The sequence below is a fragment of the Bolinopsis microptera genome, chromosome 9 (assembly GCF_026151205.1).
Source record: "Bolinopsis microptera isolate Bmic1 chromosome 9, MBARI_Bmic_1.0, whole genome shotgun sequence".
NCBI classification, from domain to species: domain Eukaryota; kingdom Metazoa; phylum Ctenophora; class Tentaculata; order Lobata; family Bolinopsidae; genus Bolinopsis; species Bolinopsis microptera.
Genome location: NC_087080.1, coordinates 12,489,194 through 12,513,869, shown reverse-complemented (window position 1 = coordinate 12,513,869; position 24,676 = coordinate 12,489,194). Strand labels below are relative to the sequence as shown.

General features: G+C 37.6%; 1 protein-coding gene across 3 annotated transcripts; it reads left to right on the top strand.

The window, feature by feature from the left end:
* Positions 1-343: 343 nt before the first annotated feature.
* LOC134821143 (uncharacterized) lies at positions 344-24,525 on the top strand. 3 transcript variants are annotated; one of them, XM_063831813.1, is made up of 17 exons: positions 441-526; positions 4,834-4,883; positions 5,030-5,084; positions 11,660-12,049; positions 13,352-13,465; positions 14,020-14,119; positions 16,713-16,801; positions 17,021-17,168; positions 17,279-17,440; positions 17,601-17,746; positions 17,969-18,128; positions 18,301-18,341; positions 18,544-18,655; positions 18,876-18,934; positions 19,202-23,354; positions 23,507-23,672; positions 23,910-24,525. In XM_063831813.1, exons 2-17 carry the CDS (start codon positions 4,869-4,871, stop codon positions 24,132-24,134), a joined length of 6,135 nt encoding a protein of 2,044 aa, XP_063687883.1. In that variant the 5' UTR covers positions 441-526; positions 4,834-4,868; the 3' UTR covers positions 24,135-24,525. The 3 variants fall into 3 exon arrangements, with proteins under 3 accessions (XP_063687884.1, XP_063687883.1, XP_063687880.1); XM_063831814.1 differs by lacking the exon at positions 11,660-12,049 and having other exon boundaries at positions 344-526; XM_063831810.1 differs by lacking the exons at positions 441-526; positions 4,834-4,883; positions 5,030-5,084 and adding an exon at positions 10,801-11,184.
* Positions 24,526-24,676: the final 151 nt, after the last annotated feature.

Here is a 24,676-nt window from a genome sequence, read left to right as displayed (position 1 = left end):
ATCTCTATTGATTCAGAATTAAAATGATGTAAATATTCGTTGTTTGTACAAAAGTTCCCAAATTGCCCCATTTTGTCAGTTCACTGTACTGATAATACAACTTGTTTCATTTAGAGATTATAGAACAGAGCAGAGACAGAAAATAACCTTTATTTTATGAATGATCTCACTTAATTCTCAAACTATAATTAGTTAACAGTGTTTATACTTGTTGAAGCATCATTTCTTTATGAAAGCTAATCATGTTAACAAGCTATATCATGAAGTTATGATTTCAATAAAAATTTAACACGATGGCGGATGAAATTTCCTATAGAATAACACTAACCATGAAACTTTTAATAGCCACATGCTTTCGTTAATGGGACTGCTCAATACACATCATCACGTCCGCGTCATGGAGATGAAAAGAGGAAGAAGACAGAGATTGAAGGAGCAAAGATGAGCATGTGCGTGGTCGATGAGTATGTGGCTGCTCGTTTGACGCCGCCTTACGTTGTTGGTTTACTTAATGATGATGAAGAAGGTAAGCTCATCTTTTAAATCATTAACTGAAACCGAAAATTTCTTAGAGATTCAATCATAAGATCATTAATGTAATCATCCTACTTTAATTAATAGAGGGGAAGCTTACTTCATCCTTCATTCTTGTTTATCATTTGCATCTTCTCTTGTGGCTTCATTCTCCTGTTTTCTCATATTCTGACCTTTTCAAATTGTTTGCAGATGGATAAAAATGCATATCAAACGTACATGCGTAGACAGCTTTCGGATCATTTACATTAGAGCATTAGTAAAGTAGATGATTGCTAATATATATTCAGTAACGAGTTAACAATCCATAAGCTAGCTAATGATTCTTCCCAGCAACAATGTTTAGTGTTTACCCTACCTAGATAGCAACCGTTCGACTTACAGAGTTCTGTTTTCTATATTTCTATATTTCTAGATAGATATGTTTACTCGAATCATTTACTGCAGACAGATTGGTTTATTATGCTCCAGGTTGCATTCTTCATCTAGAAAACAGTGAGCACGTACAATAGAGGACAGTTTTCTTGCTTGTCGACACAATTTCAAAGTTTGACGTCACCCCTTTATGTTGTCTACCAGAGGTTGCTTGCAATCGTGAGATTATGCGGACAATGATGACGTGCAATAATACAATTGACCAGCATCTAACGTGCATAACAGCACTTGGTAATGCACATTGCACCTACGTCAAGTATAAATACAGTTCCGATATCACTGCCACTTTTATTATTCCTTAGTTTCCTGTATGTTTCGCTTTACTTCATCACTTCCTTACCAACTGTCACAAAATAACACATATGTTACTTTTCCCTCATTTGCTGCTTCCCGACAAGCCCTTAAATTAACAGCTTTCTTCAGCGGTCAGAGGACGTCAAACTGATAAACATTTAACATCTGTCATTCTCTTGAATCATCAATATCGTATAAATTAATTATCTAATTATAAGGCTAGACGCTAGACGACAAATGTCATATTTACAGATTTATATTTATATTTTAAAAGGACGGAGCCCTCGTTCAGTCTGTCTCCTCAAAAGAATCAAGAGTATATGACCCCCCCCCCCCCCCCCCCCCCCCCCCCCCCCATGAGAATATTATTATTCAACCGTTTGTCATAGCCACTGTATGTAACGCAAATCTTTTTATCTACGTCAATATCACTCATCAGATTTTTTAAATAATATGGCCGTGAATCGAATTTATAAACAAAATTGGCTGAATCCTGAAATAATATGTACTGCTTATTATTTACAACTACTATATTCTGGAAATCACAACCTTTATAGCTTACTCCCGATTTCATGAGTTAGTACTTAGTACCGACCCAAGTGTGGTCATTTATGAACCCGACATATTCTGATTATCTGATATCAAAGCTGCCAATGATCAACTGAACAAGTGATATTGGAGCTTATACGTGGTCAAGTCCTGCCCTACTCAGTGACTATGAAAACGGAAGCTTTTGTTTACTCCATTGACGTCTCTATAAACATAATACATCTTCCTACTATCGATTATGATATTTTAATCCTCCAGAGTATTTTATATTACGATATTTGATTACCTGGAATTCAGCTCCCTCTGTCGTTAGTTGAGAATATGGTGGGGTCGTGCGTGTTTGTTTACTGTGACGTCAGGGCCTCATCCACGTTGTACCCAAAACTAAGTTAGAACAATGTCAACAGTGTCTTTTCACGTCACGTTTATGAGATTTTAATTCCGATCTCTGGTGATTTCATATGGAATTACTGTGAGGGACGTTTGTTTTTAAGGCGGGATGACGGCGCGCAATGATAATAGTTTTGTTATTCTCTACTTTTGTGCGAACTGATCAGTTTGCCCATGATTCAAATTGGCTGACGAAATAATTTCCATAGTAACGTGCGCTACTTTAATTCTCTACTAGCAGGAACCCGTATAACCCTAAAGTGGTGTCAAGACTCAAGAGACCTAAATAATTATCACCTATTTAAATCGCTTGGGGATCCAAATTTTTGGCACTAAATTCTTATTTCATGGCCTATTTTTTATTTTTTCATGCTGATTTGAAAAGCATAAAAGCATTTGAACCAGTCAAAAAAGTTTCAGTTGTATGTCTTTTACAGTTTTTGCGGAAAGTTGCGTTAAAGTTGATGCCGTGGTGTCAGTAAAATGGCACGGATCCATATATATATATATATCGTCTCGCTTTATATATAGTAAGATTATAACGGGTAATTATTCTAACTGATTTTAGCACATGCCTGTTCTAATATTTCTAAAAGACATAAATCAGTTTTAGGATCTTGTTTCCACGCTGTGCCCTATAGGTAACCGGGATTGTTATAGTCTTAAAGCAAGATAAAGTTAGTTTAACCGAAGACCAATATGGGGGAGACCAAAATGGCTCGGTCTAATAAAAATCAAAAACCATTTGGTCGAAAACTTAGTAATTTCCGCTCGCTGTCAAAATGTTCAAGTAAGTTAATCATCTGATACATCTCTCCGAGAAGTTTGAATGTGATTCAGTGTATCATACACAGTGCCGGCCCTCTTAAAACATTATTAGATCACTCTACGGGCCCCAATTCTTAGGAATGGTTTATGGTGTGTTTTCTCGGGCGCTTCCGGCTTCGTGAGCTATTTTCGTAAATCTCAACAGTCAACACCACCGAGAACAAAAAAGGTACTCCAACGTTAGTCGTAATTATATTTGGTTTTCCTAGCCTTGCGCTCTGGAAAACCAAGAAGACCATTACAGATCTAATCAAGCAATGGGAGAGGGGAACTATAATAACATAAACCCGCCACGCAAAGGGTTTATATAACAGATCATCCCGCGCTAGCGGGATGATCTGATAAACACATACGAGTGCGCGCAGCGCACGAGTTTTGTGTTAATATGTAATCCCGAAGCGCCAGCTGAGGGATTACATTTATTTAGCCCTGAGCGTGAAGTGTTTATGGATTATAATTATCTCCGGCGATTTCGACAAGGGATTTATACTTTAGAAGAGAGTGATAAAATAGTTTTTATTTCGGAATACGACTCTAACTGTACTGTCCGGAACACGATTGGAAAGCAGTTCATCAATCTGAATGTCAAACCGATCTGTCATAGTGGAGCAATAGCTTGAACGTTAGCAGGAACAAGAGCTGGAAGGAGAGCAAGCAAAACAATACTATTTTTAGGGCACGGACAAGGGTAGCTGGCTAGTCGCCAACTTCTCACGCCACGCGTTGGAAAAATTCCAAGAATTAGCTGCTTTGGCAACGTTCCCAGGAATTTGCGTGTAAAAGAAGTGGACGGTTACGATGTTTCATATCACGTGGTGCGCTTTCGTGTCACGTGGTATAGACTCGGCGTATGCTATTGGTGGCACGTGGTACGCACGTGACGCGCCCACGTGATCGCGCGTCTAACTGTTCTACTATTATCGAGTTCTAAATCAGCAGTATCATTGATTATTGTAAGTCGGAGAATTGAATGATAAACATCAGTTACGACTATAAAGCGGGCCGGGTTTATACAAATTTCCGGGGCGGGATGATATCACCTTGAGATGTTTATCTAACAGCGGGCCGGGCTGAGTGATAATATGATCCCGCGTCGAAATCCCGGAGATATTTATAGTGTGTGGACTGTGTATCACAGTGTTCGCACAAAGTTCCAAGTTGCGGTGTTTATTTAGTTGATTTCAATGTTCACCGTTAATTTATTTTGGCCCTATGTCGTTTATTATTCATTAAGTTATGCCATGTTGTGCAATTTCCCAAGCTTGATTTTGTGTGCAATGACGTTAAAAACTTCCTGTATTGAGTTATGTGATTGGTGTTTAAAAACTATATTTACACCATTACACACAATTAGGCGATTCCAGAAAAAAACTGCCAGGAGAACCAAATGCTCCGGCGGGGACGACCAATTTAGAATTATATTGATACGGGGGAAACTGATTGTTTACTTTTAATGTTCACACTTCACACTTTTTAAAGTTAAACATATGGCCCCTTCATATCTTGTGTTTGTTTACTTTTATACCCCTCGTTAAACTAATAGTAATATGCACTTGAATGCACTTTCTTTGTACCTGATTTATGTATGTTTAAGTTTATTGCCACATCTTCATATTAAGAGTAAATAAGGCTGATTACTCCGTATATTGAATATTGATGGCATCAAATGGTCTTGGCCTAAAGATAAAACTATTATTTAAAAAAACTTATAATATTGATTTTGCTACCATTTAACCCGATTTCAATTGACCTGATCTTCGAATAATCATTCAATTTCACAGTCACTAATTTTAAATTTCATAGGAAGTTGATAAAAGAAGACAATTCAAAAGAATCTAATGTGGAAAAAACTTGTGAGTGACTTGAATTTACTGTATCTTATCTTTTTTATTGTAGAGTTACAATAATTTCAATCTCTAAAACTTGAACAACTTACAACTAACATCTCGACACCTGTTTTAGCGCTAATTAATTACTTTTGACAAATCGTGTTCCCCAGTTTGTGTTCTGCACAGTCCTGCTGGTAGTATGGGCTCAAGAAAGTACAAATGAAGGTAAGTTTCCTTTTTCTTCTGGTACTTTATGTTTTTTTAAACTCTTTGCTTTAGGGCCAAATTCATAACTTACAAAGACTCCACATCATTTTTTGATTTCTTTCAGCACTGTTTGAAATCATGATTAAATCTAGAAACTAATAATAATCCGGATAATACAATTCAACCGGACTAAACTTAGCCGTGTTATAAAACTAACATTTTAGGCTAAAAATGTTAGCTCTATTTATTAGAGCACCTCCCGTTAACTTTTATTGTAAAATCCATTTAATCTATCACGCAGAATGCCGTGTAATAGTAATCAGCGTTATCACTTTCAAATTCACAGTAGATTATAACGTATAATAATATAACGTCTATAAAAACTACCTACCATTGCGATTATCCGAAAACTGGTAACTGCTATTTGTTTTGTTATGTCACGTACCAGTTGTTTTTCTATTCTGAGATATAATTGAATGCTGTGGGAAGTCGATGGTTGTCACGTATCAAAACGAATATGCTTCAACGCGAACGGTCAACATTTTAATCAGTAATTGTAAAGAAGCATAGTTAATGTTACAACCTTTACAAGCCACATGATCAATTTATTTCGTGAAAGACAACGAACTGATTGATTGAATACGCCCAATGGGCGCTGGTCTGTACCGAAATATAAAAAACATACAATATAAAATTATAGAAACATAGAGAATAAAATTCTAGCAAGCCTCCGAAAACTATTTAGCCTTGTGTGTCGACGTAACTAGAAAATAGCATAAAAATATGAGTTGCAGTTCAGGTTCTGTTACTTTAACATTTACCAGTCTCAGCACTGAAAAAAACACGCTAAATAAGCTTTCAACGCGGTTCATTTATTAATTGTAAAAAGTGGTAAATCTACACACGGCAACTCCAGTCAGCACCAAATAACACTCAACATACATCATACATTAACTCTTATCAGGAGCTTTGGGACGTTTGAGATGATAAGGTTTTATCAGCCGTGCAGATCTTTCTGTCGCGTATGAAATAATGTTTATTTGAGTCTTTCTGGATCATCTGTTTCATCTCCTTAACAAGTTTACTATGCGCAAGCTGTTCCTCTTTGGTTCTGTCCGGTCCCAAATAAACATGTTTGAAAGAGTCACTGTCTCTGAGGTTTCGTGCACGCATCAAAATCAAGTCTACCTCACTGGCACAACCAAATTCGACCTTGATAGGCCTATTCTTACCCGGTTCCTTCCTTCCGATTCTGTAGACCTCACCAGTGCGGAGCACGGGGAAAGCGTCAGTTCCGTAAAGTATGTCCTTGACAACTTTGTTGAGCTCAAAATCGGCTTCTTTATCACTTTCATGGCAACCGTAGATCATCAAGTACTTCGATCGTTTCTTCTCTTCATTTACAGTCCTGACGGCTTGTTTGATAGAGTTTTCTGTTAAAGGTTTCCCGCTAGGACGCTGAGCAGTGTTTTTCTTGACAACATCCGTCCAACTTTTCATTTCTGATTTAACTGTCTCCTGAACTGAATTCATCTGTCCTTGTTGAGTTTCAATAATTAGTTTCTGATCCGCTATTTTCTCCGATTTCATGACATCAATTTTCCCAGCAGCACTTTTACAAAGTTCAATATTCTTCTCCGCCAATTTCATTAAGCTGCCGATGATTTTGACGAGTGGATTTTTGTTAAGTTTCATTAAAGCGGTCTCAGTAAAGTCAGATCTACATGAAACATTGGCAACCTTGAATATTTTCTGAATTTCTGATGTCATCTCATGGTCCATCGCGTTGAGCCGGTCCACTGAAAAATCCATGCTACACAGTCGGCGCTGTTGAAAGTCGACGTGGCGAGTAACACTTTCACTGATAACGATCACTGATAAGCGAGCTAAAAAACAGTGCAAATACAAATTGGTTTACTGCGAACTGTACAAATTGGTTTACTGCGAACTGAATTGGTTTACTGCGAACTGAATTGGTTTACTGCGAACTGAATTGGTTTACTGCGAACTGAATTGGTTTACTGCGAACTGAATTGGTTTACTGCGAACTGAATTGGTTTACTGCGAACTGAATTGGTTTACTGCGAAGTAAATTTATTAGCTTCAAGTTCTGGTTCCTTACGATACGACGGGGATACGACATCGCTAGTGTAAGCCCAAAAATCAATATCATTATCATCTTACAAACTCGTCTAGAAAAATTCATGGTTTGAGTTTAAGTTCCAAATCTATAATTTCAGACCCAAATCAGGACGTTACTTTCCACATCAGAGGGCCGGCACCTTCTGAAGCTCATATTGGCGGAGCAAGTTCTATAACATGTTCAGTTGTCGCACCTGAGGAGGATAGTTCCTTCAGAATGTTAGTTAACGGAATAGGATATGATCTACTGACCACGGCCTCTGTCGCGGCATGGAAAGAAGCCGGTTTCTATAGAGATGTCTGGACAAACAATAATGACCCTCAAAATGTAACCGTTGAAACTATTATAGCAGGGTATATTGATTCGTTCAGAGCAGGTCACAATAATACCAATATCACGTGTTATTCTGAGAAATACTCTGGTCGTATTGAGATGGATATTGTGTTCCCAAATAACAATACAGATGACAGTACAGATGACAGTACAGGTAACTAAAATCAATGTAGGACACTAATTAATTATTTAAACCATTAAGCGTATTACATCTAGCCTCAACTGAAGTTTCAAACTTAACGTGGCATATATTGTCATATTGTTATATATTACTGGGATAGGAGGATGAAATCTAGATTACAGTGGTTTTTTTTAGTTTGTATAACTATCATAATCAATACAAACTAATTTTATAATACTGTACGAAGTTCTCAGACCCTTATGAAAAAATTAAAATAGGGTTCAGAATGAAGCTAAAACTAGTGGACAAGAAGACTTAGTGTAAGACTACTGGAAATATTTTTAAGTTAACTCTAAACGCTATAATAATATTCTATCAGAGCTCTGGTTCTTCAAGATAAGACGTCGCTAGTGTAAGCTCAAGAATCAATATTTATAATATTGATTTAAAACATTAGTATCAACTAATAAGCTCGCCTAGAAAAATGCACATGGTTTGAGTTTGAGTACCAAATCTATAATTTCAGACCCAAATCAGAACGTTAACTTCCACATCAGAGGGCCGGCACCTTCTGAAGCTCATATTGGCGGAGCAAGTTCTATAACATGTTCAGTTGTCGCACCTGAGGAGGATAGTTCCTTCAGAATGTTAGTTAACGGAATAGGATATGATCTACTGACCACGGCCTCTGTCGCGGCATGGAAAGAAGCCGGTTTCTATAGAGATGTCTGGACAAACAATAATGACCCTCAAAATGTAACCGTTGAAACTATTATAGCAGGGTATATTGATTCGTTCAGAGCAGGTCACAATAATACCAATATCACGTGTTATTCTGAGAAATACTCTGGTCGTATTGAGATGGATATTGTGTTCCCAAATAACAATACAGATGACAGTACAGATGACAGTACAGGTAACTAAAATCAATGTAGGACACTAATTAATTATTTAAACCATTAAGCGTATTACATCTAGCCTCAACTGAAGTTTCAAACTTAACGTGGCATATATTGTCATATTGTTATATATTACTGGGATAGGAGGATGAAATCTAGATTACAGTGGTTTTTTTTAGTTTGTATAACTATCATAATCAATACAAACTAATTTTATAATACTGTACGAAGTTCTCAGACCCTTATGAAAAAATTAAAATAGGGTTCAGAATGAAGCTAAAACTAGTGGACAAGAAGACTTAGTGTAAGACTACTGGAAATATTTTTAAGTTAACTCTAAACGCTATAATAATATTCTATCAGAGCTCTGGTTCTTCAAGATAAGACGTCGCTAGTGTAAGCTCAAGAATCAATATTTATAATATTGATTTAAAACATTAGTATCAACTAATAAGCTCGCCTAGAAAAATGCACATGGTTTGAGTTTGAGTACCAAATCTATAATTTCAGACCCAAATCAGAACGTTAACTTCCACATCAGAGGGCCGGCACCTTCTGAAGCTCATATTGGCGGAGCAAGTTCTATAACATGTTCAGTTGTCGCACCTGAGGAGGATAGTTCCTTCAGAATGTTAGTTAACGGAATAGGATATGATAACCTGATCGGACCTTCTGTCGCGGCATGGGAAGGAGCCGGTTTCTATAGAGATGTCTGGAGACACAATAATGACCCTCAAAATGTAACTGTTGAAACTATTATAGCAGGGTATATTGATTCGTTCAGAGCAGGTCACAATAATACCAATATCACGTGTTATTCTGAGAAATACTCTGGTCGTATTGAGATGGATATTGTGTTCCCAAATAACAATACAGATGACAGTACAGATGACAGTACAGGTAACTAAAATCAATGTAGGACACTAATTAATTATTTAAACCATTAAGCGTATTACATCTAGCCTCAACTGAAGTTTCAAACTTAACGTGGCACATATTGACATATTGTTATATATTACTGGGATAGGAGGATGAAATCTAGATTACAGTATTTCTCAAGTTTGTATCACTATCAATATTTTATAATACTGTACGATGTGCTCAGACCCTTATGAAATAATTAAAATAAGGTCGAGAATGAAGCTAAACCCAGTGGACAAGAAACGTAAAACTTCTGAAAATATTTTAAATCTCACTTTAGAAAGCTATAATAATATTCTATCAGAGCTCTGGTTCTTCAAAATAAGACGTCCCTAGTGTAAGCTCAAGAATCAATATTAATAATATTGATTTAAAATATTAGTATCAACTTATAAGCTCGCCTAGAAAAATGCACATGGTTTGAGTTCCATTCCAAATCTATAATTTCAGACCCAAATCAGAACGTTGCTTTCCACATCAGAGGGCCGAGACCTTCTGAAGCTCATATTGGCGGAGCAAGTTCTATAACATGTTCAGTTGTCGCCCCTGAGGAGGATAGTTCCTTCAGAATGTTAATTAACGGGATAGGATATGATAACCTGATCGGACCTTCTGTCGCGGCATGGAAAGAAGCTGGTTTCTATAGAGATGTCTGGACAAACGATAATGACCCTCAAAATGTAACTGTTGAAACTATTATAGCAGGGTTTATTGATTCGTTCAGAGCAGGTCACAATAATACCAATATCACGTGTTATTCTGAGAAATACTCTGGTCGTATTGAGATGGATATTGTGTTCCCAAATAACAATACAGATGACAGTACAGATGACAGTACAGGTAACTAAAATCAATGTAGGACACTAATTAATTATTTAAACCATTAAGCGTATTACATCTAGCCTCAACTGAAGTTTCAAACTTAACGTGGCACATATTGACATATTGTTATATATTACTGGGATAGGAGGATGAGATATAGATTACAGTATTTCTCAAGTTTGTATCACTATCAATATTTTATAATACTGTACGATGTGCTCAGACCTTTATGAAATAATTAAAATAATGTCGAGAATGAAGCTAAACCCAGTGGACAAGAAACGTAAAACTTCTGAAAATATTTTAAATCTCACTTTAGAAAGCTATAATAATATTCTATCAGAGCTCTGGTTCTTCAAAATAAGACGTCCCTAGTGTAAGCTCAAGAATCAATATTAATAATATTGATTTAAAATATTAGTATCAACTTATAAGCTCGCCTAGAAAAATGCACATGGTTTGAGTTCCATTCCAAATCTATAATTTCAGACCCAAATCAGACCGTTGCTTTCCACATCAGAGGGCCGAGACCTTCTGAAGCTCATATTGGCGGAGCAAGTTCTATAACATGTTCAGTTGTCGCGCCTGAGGAGGATAGTTCCTTCAGAATGTTAATTAACGGAATAGGATATGATAACCTGATCGGACCTTCTGTCGCGGCATGGGAAGGAGCCGGTTTCTATAGAGATGTCTGGAGACACGATAATGACCCTCAAAATGTAACCGTTGAAACTTACATAGCAGGGTTTATTGATTCGTTCAGAGCAGGTCACAATAATACCAATATCACGTGTTATTCTGAGAAATACTCTGGTCGTATTGAGATGGATATTGTGTTCCCAAATAACAATACAGATGACAGTACAGATGACAGTACAGGTAACTAAAATCAATGTAGGACACTAATTAATTATTTAAACCATTAAGCGTATCACATCTAGCCTCAACTGAAGTTTCAAACTTAACGTGGCACATATTGTTATATATTACTGGGATAGGAGGATGAAATATAGATTACAGTGTTTCTCAAGTTTGTATCACTATCAATACAAACTAATTTTATAATACTGTACGAAGTGCTCAGACCCTTATGAAATAATTAAAATAAGGTCGAGAATGAAGCTAAACCCAGTGGACAAGAAACGTAAAACTTCTGAAAATATTTTAAATCTAACTTTAGAAAGCTATAATAATATTCTATGATCAGAGCTCTGGTTCTTAAAAATAAGACGTCGCTAGTGTAAGCTCAAGAATCAATATTAATAATATTGATTTAAAATATTAGTATCAACTTATAAGCTCGCCTAGAAAAATGCACATGGTTTCAGTTTGAGTTCCTAATCTATAATTTCAGACCCAAATCAGAACGTTAACTTCCACATCAGAGGGCCGGCACCTTCTGAAGCTCATATCGGCGGAGCAAGTTCTATAACATGTTCAGTTGTCGCACCTGAGGAAGATAGTTCCTTCAGAATGTTAGTTAACGGAATAGGATATGATATGCTGACCACGCCCTCTGTCGCGGCATGGACAGAAGCCGGTTTCCAAAGATGGGTCTGGAAAAACGATAATGACCCTCAAAATGTAACCGTTGAAACTTACATAGCAGGGTTTATTGATTCGTTCAGAGCAGGTCACAATAATACCAATATCACGTGTTATTCTGAGAAATACTCTGGTCGTATTGAGATGGATATTGTGTTCCCAAATAACAATACAGATGACAGTACAGATGACAGTACAGGTAACTAAAATCAATGTAGGACACTAATTAATTATTTAAACCATTAAGCGTATCACATCTAGCTCAACTGAAGTTTCAAACTTAACGTGGCACATATTGACATATTGTTATATATTACTGGGATAGGAGGATGAAATCTAGATTACAGTGTTTCTCAAGTTTGTATCACTATCAATACAGACTGATTTTATAATACTGTACGAAGTGCTCAGACCCTTATGAAATAATTAAAATAAGGTCGAGAATGAAGCTAAACCCAGTGGACAAGAAACGTAAAACTTCTGAAAATATTTTAAATCTAACTTTAGAAAGCTATAATAATATTCTATCAAAGCTCTGGTTCTTCAAAATAAGACGTCGCTAGTGTAAGCTCAAGAATCAATATTAATAATATTGATTTAAAATATTAGTATCAACTTATAAGCTCGCCTAGAAAAATGCACATGGTTTGAGTTCCATTCCAAATCTATAATTTCAGACCCAAATCAGAACGTTGCTTTCCACATCAGAGGGCCGAGACCTTCTGAAGCTCATATTGGCGGAGCAAGTTCTATAACATGTTCAGTTGTCGCCCCTGAGGAGGATAGTTCCTTCAGAATGTTAATTAACGGAATAGGATATGATAACCTGATCGGACCTTCTGTCGCGGCATGGGAAGGAGCCGGTTTCTATAGAGATGTCTGGAGACACAATAATGACCCTCAAAATGTAACTGTTGAAACTATTATAGCAGGGTTTATTGATTCGTTCAGAGCAGGTCACAATAATACCAATATCACGTGTTATTCTGAGAAATACTCTGGTCGTATTGAGATGGATATTGTGTTCCCAAATAACAATACAGATGACAGTACAGATGACAGTACAGGTAACTAAAATCAATGTAGGACACTAATTAATTATTTAAACCATTAAGCGTATTACATCTAGCCTCAACTGAAGTTTCAAACTTAACGTGGCACATATTGTTATATATTACTGGGATAGGAAGATGAAATATAGATTACAGTATTTTTCAAGTTTGTAGCACTATCAATACAAACTAATTTTATAATACTGTACGAAGTGCTCAGACCCTTATGAAATAATTAAAATAGAGTTGAGAATGAAGCTAAAAAATAAAAAGTAAAACTACTAAAAATATTTTAAAGATTAACTTCAGAAAGCTATACCATTCTAACAGATACGTGCTCATTGCATAACTAATCTTAAATGTTGAAATCTCTTTATATTTTGGAATGGTTATCTATGATAACTTATCATATAATTGACCTTGTCTGATCTAACACTTTATTACATCAGATACCGGAGATAACGAGATGGACCAGTACCTTGAGAGTGATGATTTCTGGGAAACACCCAAATCTGACAGGAAATGTCCACCTGGACACATGGTCGGAGATGGTGATCAATGCGGTGAGTTGTAGATGTTAATTAGATACTTAACCATGTTAATTAGATATTTTAAGAGTTTAAAAATCGTCAAAAAAAAGAGGTCCAAGATTTTCAAAATCGAATAAAAATTTTTAAAAAGCCTATCTCGAAATTCTAAAACGAGCAAAAGTTTCTAAATGATCCTTAAAACATATCCTGAAAGTTTAAAGGTGATTGCTCAAAAAATGTAGGAGGAGATAGATTTTTAGACTCGATTTTCAGGGCGCACGATTGAAAATCGCTCGCGCAATACAATTACACATGAGCACTGACCTTTGACCGGTAATAATTTCGGCTAGGAACAATATTTTTCCATGGGACCAAAAATAGCAGATAGATATCACTCCCCTCTATTAGAAACAACTATAAAATCAATTTCGAGAGAAATTTCATAAAGACCCCCCCCTGCCCCCTTAAACGGGTCCCGTGTTGATTGTGATGCAGCCCGTGGTAACCGTAGGTAACCGTAGGTGGTGAGACAGCGGTGAAACTGCTCTTTTAGTCTTTAACTTGACACTGATAGTTGTTTGTTTCAGTCGAGTGCCCACTTGGATGCTACAATTTTGACGGTGCCAGAGTTGACGATTGTTTCAAATGTCCAATTGGCACATTTGCGAACGAAACTGGAATGACAGGGTAAGTAATGTTAATTACTAATTAATTAGTAAGTAACGTTTAAATAATTTAACTCATTTAAAAAACTTACTACAGAGTAAGTAACGTTATAATTTAACTTATTTTTAAAACTTACTATTTGGGCAGTCCTTGTCACATGACAGCTTGCTTAGTAGATTTAAGTACTCTAGTACAAAAACAATCATCTTAACGGACAAGTACCTAGAATATTTGAAAAAGATATTTAAGCGAAGAAGTTTGTGATTTATCATTAATCGTAAGATTAATAACAAAACAAACCGTGAGGTGATAGAAATTACTTTTAAGAAAAAAAATAATGATTTACTGTGTGTCAAACACCTACTGATGTGGTCAGGGCACGCATAATCAATATAATAATAACGAATATTGCACGATAAGTCATTAAAGCGTAACGCTCAGATCTCTGACTCTTTATAACCCATTCCTTGTTAAGGGGGGGGGGGGGGTTTTGTGAAACTTGGTTTCTAGATAGCAGTTGACCAATAAACTAGGACCGGTGACCGAACTTTTGAGGGGGTCCTGGACCCCAACCGCCGATCGGTGCCCGCGGGGCAGCCACACCCATATTTGGTCCAAATTAGGCCCAATTTAGCCAAATAGCCGGAACATGCCCAAAAACCAGATTTTAGGTGCTCTACTTGTAGCTATTGGTCCCCTGAACTCGTATATGAATTTTCATTAATATTGGACAAAAAATGACTGAGTTATGAGCCAAAAACCATATGACCATATTTCGCTCAAAACAATAGAACTCAATAGGGTTTCAATATTTTTACATGAAATTTTCAGAATCAACGTAGAATAGCATTTCGACCTTAAGTTTTGTATTGGAATTTTGAGTTAGGCTTTTTTTTTAATTTGGCGGCCAAATTCTGAAAAATTCCAGGCAAATTTTGGAATTTGGCCGCCAAATTTTTTTAACCCTATTGAGTTCTATTGTTTTGAGCGAAATCAGTTTCGCAAATATCGCGAACTGAGATATGGACGATTTTGTTCATTTTTTGCGATTATTTAAACACAGAATCCACAGTTAGGTAGATACTGAGCTGAATAATCATAGAGATGTGAAGTATAGGCTAACCTTCCATATAAAGTTGGTTTCATTCAAAAATATTGATATTTGACCAATTTATGGGCCAAAATCGATCAAATTTGGTGCGTATGCCCAAATATGGTCATATGTTTTTGGCTCATAACTCGGTAATTTTTTGTCCAATCATAATGAAAATTCATATACGAGTTCAGGGGACCACTAGCTACAAGTAAAGCACCTAAAATCTGGTTTTTGGGCATGTTCAGGCTATTTGGCTAAATTGGGCCTAATTTGGACCAAATATGGGTGTGGCTGCCCCGCGGGCACTGTTTGGCGGTTGGGGTCCGGGACTCCCTCAAAAGTTCGGTCACCGGTCCTAGTCTGTTGGTCAACTGCTATCTCGAAACCAAGTTTCACAAAAAAATCAGGGTGAACCCCCCCCCCCCCCCCCCCCCCCTTAAACAATTATTCGTTATTTTCTAACTTTTTAAATTACCTGTTAAGTTTCACAGGTAGGCCATTTATTGCATAAAGGTGATATTAATGTTTGTGCATTGGCGCATACATTGAGCAGATCCTTACATCCAAAACGAAACATAAAGTAGTATATTTAAAAACATACATTTTATTGGGGAGAGGAGGGAGGGACCGGGGGTGACAAGAGGTAACGTTACGTCACTGTAAATGCCAATGAACTCTACCTACTGTCCGATGAAGCACCATAGGTTGCCAAGTGATAAAGAAAAACAATATTTTGCCGTGAATTTGATTGAAATATTCTACACCATGTTCGAATGTGATTGCACTCGTGATGGGGTTGCGGGTAATAGGGAAATGAAAGCAATTCATTTTCGCACCACTACCAAAATATTTAATGAACAGATCTGGATACTGGCGGTTAGGTCCAGACCATTACGGGTTATCACGTGCAGTGACTGGTATTACCAACAACGTTAACACGTGATAGGTACTACCAACTTGCATCATCTACCAATCAAAACCACTTTCATTGCCATAACAAGTGTGGCCCAGGCCACCTTCCAATTAATTTCCAGATCTATTGCTTATCATGTTATCATGTTCGTGAGGAAAAAGTAAATATTATACTTTGAGTTTTAAAATAATTTCCACGATATTGGGCTACAGAACAACTAATCCAAAGATCAACCTTGACAGAATCCGTGGGGAAATTGATCACGTGATTTAACGCATGCTGTTTTTGTGTGGGAACCTGACATAATTAGGCCTAGTTGTCGGTCAAATTTTGCATATAATACTCAAATACACTATGGGCTAGCTGATGACTGTACTCACGAATATTGATCAAACTGGAAATATTTTGGATATTTAAGATTTTGATGTGCATCTTGCAAAAGAAAAGTAGATAATGTAATTAGACATACCAAAAGCATTATCATTAAAGATATTTAAAATTAATGCCGTGTAAACAATCGCTGATTATAGTGTGCTAAGATAAAGTATTCTATGCATTTCTCAACATTTTACACATTTCTCAACATTTTACACATTCTCTTTCAGGTGTAATGATTGTGAGAGCTGGGACGAAAATAGACGAGGACCATTTACAACTACCGCTAATGGTGCTGACTCCTCTTCCCAGTGTGTTCGTAAGTACACCTATCAATGACTTATCAATTACCTATCAATTACATATCATTTACTTATCAATTAGAAACTAAACGGAGTTTTAGCGCCCATATTGACAATAGATATTAGAAGTATAAATTGTAAAATTCAGAGTTGATTAAAATTTTCAAATCTTGGAAGTGTTGTATTGCAACGTTCTTTATTTCCCCAACATGACTCTGAGAAATTCTGTTTCTCAGGACCTGACGAGGTTGTCGGCGATTTCGTTCGAGCAACAGTAGGATTTAAAGTACAAGTAAAAGGTGGTGATTTCTGTACAAACATCAAAAGAGCTCTCTGGGGTATCTCTAAAGTTGCTCCCTTCGATGGACATTTCTACCAGTGCGAGTATGTTAACAACTTTAACCTTCAATTCTTTTCTATCATCCTTTTAAATAGTTATAACCTGTGAATTTATTTTTGCCCCTACACATTGCTATAACTGAAATGTTTTTCAGTCACGCTGCAGGTGATGATGTTACCTCCATGGCCTTTGAGATGAACTTGCCCACCGAGTTTGCCTGGGAATTCTGGAAAATCCTCGACATGGTTGATACACATCGAGGTGTGGGGAATGCGTACATCAAGTTGGGACGCCCTTATCTGAACAAAATCAAAGAGTAAGACCAGCTCTGATATTACAACTCATTTTTTGTTTTCTTGTTCATTTTTAGGTATAATTGCTAGATTTTGTTGTGGATTTTGTTTGTAATTCTGTTAATTCTCTGCCATAAAATAGAAATTTGTTGATAAACCCAACTCTTAAAACACTCTCCGCAGGTTTGTGGGAGGCCATAGTAGTCTTAACACACTTGACATGGACCTGGATGTCGATATGATGAATATAGACGATATTGAGTTGGTGGAATTCGAACCTTACTTCAAGGGTGACTGTCCAATCGCTGGAGATAACAGTCAGTTTTGTGGTGAGTTCTGCTTAATTATCATCAAACTTAATACAAAATGCTGACTGTTTTTCATTTTTCCCTGTTCCAAGCAATATATCGTGATTTTTTACTTCTATTAACTTAAGTTGATTTCTCTCATACAGCTGCTTTAATATTTCCTTTAACATGATGAACGCACATAATTTACCCAATTAAAATATCAAAACTCCTCTCATTCTTAACATTTGACACTAATTTCAGATGCAGTTGCTGGAACTGTTGCAGCTACTGCCACTGTGCAGAGGTATTACCTCAGGTTCACAGTCCCATCTTCCGTTGATTGCGGAACTAATGCTGGTTACGTACGGGTCAGGAACGCTATTGAGCGAAGTGACGAACGAAAGTTGCCGTGTCTCACAAGGTTAGTTAATTAATTAATCCTTTAAACTAAACGGCTCCGCTCTTCTTAGGTCTCATGCTCCAGTTTCACTAATTAAATAATTAATTAATTAGTTAATAGGGGTACTCTGAGTTATCAATGTGCTCTTTTAGTCACGTGTTTAAGCTCAGAACTTGACTAATGTTGTTTTCAGGGCATCTGAAAAGTGTGAACTAAACTTGTTGAGCTGCGAAGGTGAGTTGTTAACCACATTTTGTTAACCACATTTTAGTTCTTTACTAGGTAGATTGAAAATAAATAACGTTTTAAGTGAGACATGTTCGTTATTCTGAATTCTGATCCCAGTTGATAACCAAAGCTAGTGTAAAATTTATAACTTTGAATATACAGTTAAGTTGGTTTATTAAAATTTTGCTGTAAACTCTAGTGTTCTCAGGAGGAAGAGTTCTCGTGGCTTTCGTCAATACCTTCACCAAAGCAGAAAATTCTCTTTCATTTGATGACTTTCAGAGTTTGGATGGAATGATGAACTTCGCCGATGATAACATGTAAGATCATATTAATTGGCTATATAAACTGAACCTTCGCCCTTCATAAAGCCAATACATCCTTGGAGTGACTAAAACATTTTTAGTGTTTGAGAATTTTTGTTAATCTTTACTCCTTTTATCGGTTGGAATGTATCCCAAGCATGTATAAATAGTTTACATAGGTGTTGTATGATGTTAATTATTATCGCTAACTCGTTACTAATACTTTCTGTTTCAGACAATTCAGCTTACAAAATATGTTTGACGGCTGTGGAGATATGGGGGTGAGCTTTGCAGGTAAGATTGCAATTCTATACTACAGATAGCGTATTTAAAATATTCAATTAAGCGTTTTACAGTGAGAAACAAGGAATTCTTCATAGAATAACCTATATTTTAACCTCCTTATTTTATTACTATTCTTGTGATGTAGACTTATGTAATTAATTTCTTTTCTATGTTTAAACTGGCTAATAAAGGTCTAACACGACAATTTAATATATGAGCATTCTCTGTTCTTTACTGTTTTTTATTTTTCAATGAATTGAGTTTTATCCATTTCAGATGTCAGCAAAGTATGCACCGCCTGTGTACCGGGATCTTTCTTGAACGACAAAGGAATGTGCGAGAAATGTCCCTTCGGGTCTTGGGGAGAAGATGGGAAGAAGTGCAACTCTTGTGGCTGGAGAAAACCTACTCCATTCTGGGGTATGGAAAAAGATTACTGCATGGAGAAAGATAACTATTGGAAGCTTGATGATAAGAGTGATAGAGATGTTGAGAGACTAAGAGATATATTGGGAGAAAACAGATTCGATCTGTCCATTACCCCTGAGATGAACATGTGCGGAGTCGCACAGGCAGTAAAGGCTTTGAGGGAAACTTGTGCGGATAATTCCTTGGAAACTATATGGGACGATGACTTAGATTTTGACGGCCTGAAAATCCAAAACATAATCTGCATGGGTTCTGCCAATATCAAAAAGGGATTTAATGAGCTGTGTGGATCTGATTGGGATAAGTCTTGGGACGATATCTTCAATAGTATAATGGACGATGATGATGATAAAGATGACGATGAAGATGACGATGAAGATGGCGAACCAATCGTAGATGTCATTTGCTACGTTTTCAAAAAAGTTAATGATCTTGATGAAGCGGACCTTAGCAACGACTGTGCAAACTTGGATCAATCCCAATATATGATGCGTATGGCTGCAAATTTCGATGGCAAAATGAATGCTGAAACATCAGCAATTCTCATACCCATACTGACTAGACTGGGCAATCTGGAAACCATGAATTTTGAATCCTTTGTTGAAGCTGGCATTGCTATGATGGACACCATGGGTATTGAGGATATGAACGCATTCACTGGATGGAGTGTGGCAAACAACCTTAAAGATCTTGCTTTTGAAGTCCCTGCAGGTTTCAGAATGGCAGAGTTCGATTTTCAATCTGCAGTTGCTCTTGACGAATTTTTCTGTGCCAACGGAAATGTGAAGAGGAAGTGTGAAGGTTATTGCGACTGGAACAGATGTAAAATGCAGAGTTCTATCAAAGAGAAAAACCCTCAATGCAGCCGGGACGAATGCAACAACTGTGAGGCTAATTGGTTCTACATGGAAAGTGATGCTAAGGTGGCATTCCAGTGTGATACCTGCTCCTTCCCTGACAGCATAACCGACGGAAAGTTAGTCCAAGTCAGTTATGACAATGTGAACGCCGAGTACCGCTGTAATGAAGGATTCGTTTCAGAGAGATGCTCAACTTGGGCTTCCTGCGAGTGGGAGAGTGCCGATAAAAACATTAACTTCCCAACCTGTGTTGAGGATGAGTGCGATTGGCCTGAAAGTGATATATTTCAGAAATGGTACGACTGGAGGAGTTCGAAAGATGGCGGATCTTGTCCTTACACTGTATACAAGTGTAACGATGGCTTCATGGCAGCTCACTACAACAGGAGGGTTGAATGCAATCCTAGCGATGGTTTCAGAATAGATAACAACATTGAATGTATTGCTCGATGTTCTTTCCCTGACGATATCGATAATGGACAGAAAGTAAAGGAAGGTCGCCAAGACGATGGAAGCTACTGGTCACAATACAAGTGTAATGATGGGTTCTATCTGAGAGACACGGACTGGGGTTACTGTGAGACCCATGAGATGGACGGTGCACGAGTAGCTGTCGCTAAAGTTTCCCGTTGCGCTCTTGGTGATACTTGTACTTTCCCTGATGAAATTAATGGAGCTCGTAAAGAAGATGAGTATTTGGACCAGGAAAAAGGAACGAAAGGTGCTCGGTATGAGTGTCCTGATAACATGGAAATGGAGGGTAACTCTTGGTTAAGTTGCAAAAAAGATGATCCAACACAAGTGGAAACGAACAACATCCAGTGCTATGAGTCTAAGAGCTGCGCCTTCCCTGACGCGATACCCGGAGGAAAGAAAATGGAAGAATACATAAACGATGCCAGATACGAATGTGAGGCAGGGTATATGATGCAGGGAGGTGACTGGGCAATGTGTGATCGGAAAAATGGAACGATCTCCTACATGCCTAAGTGTGAACAACCAGATAATTGTCACCTACCCGACTGGATTGACAACGGATACCGAGCTGAGAAAAAATACAACACGGCAAGATACGAGTGTGATGGAGGGTGGTCCTTGCCTGCTAGCATCCGAGAAAGAGGAGGTTGGGTCGAATGTGAAGGAGGTGAAACTAAACCTGAACATCCTCACTGTATGGAGCAAGAAGATGACTGTGATCTCCCAGACAGCATTGATAACGGCCACCGAGCTGAAAAAGAACACAATAAAGCAAGATACGAGTGTAACATTGAATCTGGTTGGAAGCTGCCAAAAAAACTCAGGGAAGTTGGCGGCTGGGCAGTGTGCAACGGTGATATCGTATCCCCGGAACAACCTAAATGTAATATATTCGATTGTACATTTGATGATATCCCGGATGGTGTCAAGGAAAAAAAAGGCGACATGGGAATGAAGCAATGGTACAGGTGCAATGATGGATACAGGATGGTTGATGATCACAACGAGGCAAGGTGCAATGTTGACGGTAATGTAAAGTATCCACAGTGTATTCAGAAAAGTGGTGTAATGTGCGATTTCAGCGATGTGGTTATTGATAACGGTAGCATCAACGAAGAAGATAGGAATGATTATAGTATCAAAGTAGAATGTGATGAAGGATACCGTGCTTATGATGGTAAAGACAGAATGTACTGCGGTGTGAATGGAGCGATAACATTCAAACCAGACTGTGAGAGATTCCAGGTCTGTACTTACATGGAAAAAATTCCTAATGGATACCGAACTACAGATCAACATGACGGAGGCGTCAGGTATGAGTGTGATTCTGGGAGCAAGTTTGAAGGAAGCGACTGGGCAACATGTGATACTAATACCGGTACAATCACTTACCAGCCAGTCTGTGTAAAAGACGCAGCCGCTGATAGTTGTTCTCTTCCCGAAAAAATTGACAACGGTTACCTAGCTGAGAAGAATCAGAATATGGCAAGATACGAGTGTACTGAAGAGTGGTCCTTGCCTGCTAGCATCCAAGAAAAAGGAGGGTGGGTGTGGTGTGAAGGAAGTGAAATTAAACCTGAACATCCTCATTGTACTCAAGATAGTTGTTCTCTTCCCGAAAAAATTGACAACGGTTACCTAGCTGAGAAGAATAATAACATGGTAAGATACGAGTGTACTGAAGAGTGGTCCTTGCCTGCTAGCATCCAAGAAAAAGGAGGGTGGGTGTGGTGTGAAGGAAGTGAAATTAAACCTGAACATCCTCATTGTACTCAAGAGAGCAATGAATGTCGCTTCCCTGATGTCATATCCGGAGGCCGCAAATTATTGGAGGGAGATTCTGATGGCTCAAAATACGCGGCGTACATGTGTTATCCACCTTTCGTCATGACTCCAAACCAAAAGGTATTCATGTCATTAATTAGTGATCAAGGCAAGTCAGCCGATGAAGCTTACATGAGCGTGGCTAATATAGCGGGTTGTTATATGGGAAATGTCATGCTACCTACATGTGCACTCCCGGAAAAAATGAAACATTGTGGCATCCCCACTTATATAGAAAATGGAAAAGCAGTTGAATTAAGATTGAGGGATGATTATGACAAGGAGGGCGATAAATCAGATGAAGAGATCATAGCCAAGAAGGAGGGTGAGGAAGACATGGATGAGGAATATAAAAACATGTTAGAGATGATGCCAGTGAAAGCCAGATACGAATGTTATGAGGGTCATATGATGCACAAGACGTGGGATTGGAACAACTCCAAAGACTTTACAAGTGAATGGGGTTGGTGTAGAAAGGATGGTTCTTATGAAGTACCACGTTGCGAACCCAGAACCACCTACAGTCAGCTAGAGTTCAAATTACACGTTGGCGAAGAGAAGAAGTTGATAGATAGCAATGACCGAGTGTTTGCTGGTATTGTGCTGGCAAGGGAGACTTTTGGAATTGAGACTGATAAAGAAGGAAAGTGGCAGTTTGGATGTAACGACGGTTTCAACAACAACGCTGCTGGAGCTATCTGCAGGACTCTGGGTTTCAAACACGGAGCTCAAATCCCTACAAGTAAAAAGATGAAAGTTATGCCATACCAACCTGAAGAAATGCCAGGATTCGGATGGACTGGTTTTAACTGCGACTTTGATGACACATTACCCAAAAGGTAAGTGAAGATTTGAATATTCTCCTGGTGAAAATTTTGACTCTAACTGACACTGCTGAAAAAAATAATACAATCAATTTGTTTCATGGTATTAATTGATTAAGATTAACCGTCATGCAGCAATCCTTACTAACAATTTCTCTTCATTTCAGTTCGAGTTGCCGAGCTATACCAATGGACGATGCTATGGAGATGAGCGGAATGAATGCTCAATGTTTCGATTTTGACAGGATTGCTGTCAAATGTTTCGACAGTGCAATGCTCAACGTAACCGTATCGCTGACTTATTCCAACAAAAAGATTACCTGCAGAGCTAAGGTTCGTTTTCAAATGAAATTCACCAACTGTAACATAACCAAACCGTGATTTAGCAGTTTCATATTTTCACTCCAGGAAAGGTTTAAAGCTTGGCTGAAAGCCTGGGCAACCTGCCTTTTCAAGGCTATGCACCAATGTTATTGTTAATAAACTTTACGTCATATAAAGTTATATAAATGTAACTTTTCAGCTATTTTCGAACTTAACTCATATTTAATTTCAATATCACCTTCCCAGGCTAACAAAGAGCGAAACGACATAAACTTAGGCGCAATGAAGGGGATAGAAGCCAAGTTCATGATGGACGAAACCGAGCTGAACGAAAAACAATCCTTCAACAAGAAGAAGGGATTCACTATGAAGGTCGCGAATCTCAAAGGTCAAGACTTCAATTGCATAAGTTGTGAGATCCACGTTCGTGGCATGATGTTGGGCAAAGCAGAACGTTGCAGAGATAATTAGATGCGACACTTTCAAAACTTTGCTCTTCGATGAGAATTAAGTAGTTTATTTAAGTTGTAGTTGTACACCTAAGATGAACAGTCAAAAAGTTTAGCAGCATTCAAATTGACCTGCGGTTATTAAATTATTTGCATATTTATTCAGAATCTATTGTTAGTTGTAGTTGTAACTTGAATTTCTTAAAGTAGACATTTTCATGCAACAAGACATAGAAGTAAATTTTTAAAAAAGTTTTATTGCTTCTAGTATTTGAAATCTTCAATATCAGCGTTTCCAGTTTCCGTAGTCAATATTTAGAGTTCTTTAAGACTAATTGATAATCAAGACTTAACTTGTATATTTTCCGATCATTAAAAAGTAATTTATTCTGTGTTCTGACTTCATTGTATTATCCAATGGTTTTACTTTTACTTCTCTTCACAGCTAAGCAAGGGCCGGCGTTCAGAAACGAGTTACATTTTGTGAACATGTTCATTATATTTTAAACTTAACACATACGTCATACATCAACATGTACAATGTACATCATGTCTAATTCTAAA

Excerpts from the sequence above, each read along its gene's own strand:
- LOC134821143 (XM_063831810.1), top strand. The coding sequence starts at position 10,914 with ATGTTAATTAACGGAATAGGATATGATAACCTGATCGGACCTTCTGTC. Across the intron at positions 18,342-18,543 it reads AAACTTGTTGAGCTGCGAAG|GAGGAAGAGTTCTCGTGGCT; the intron begins GTGAGTTGTTAA and ends TAGTGTTCTCAG. Across the intron at positions 18,656-18,875 it reads AACTTCGCCGATGATAACAT|ACAATTCAGCTTACAAAATA; the intron begins GTAAGATCATAT and ends TTTCTGTTTCAG.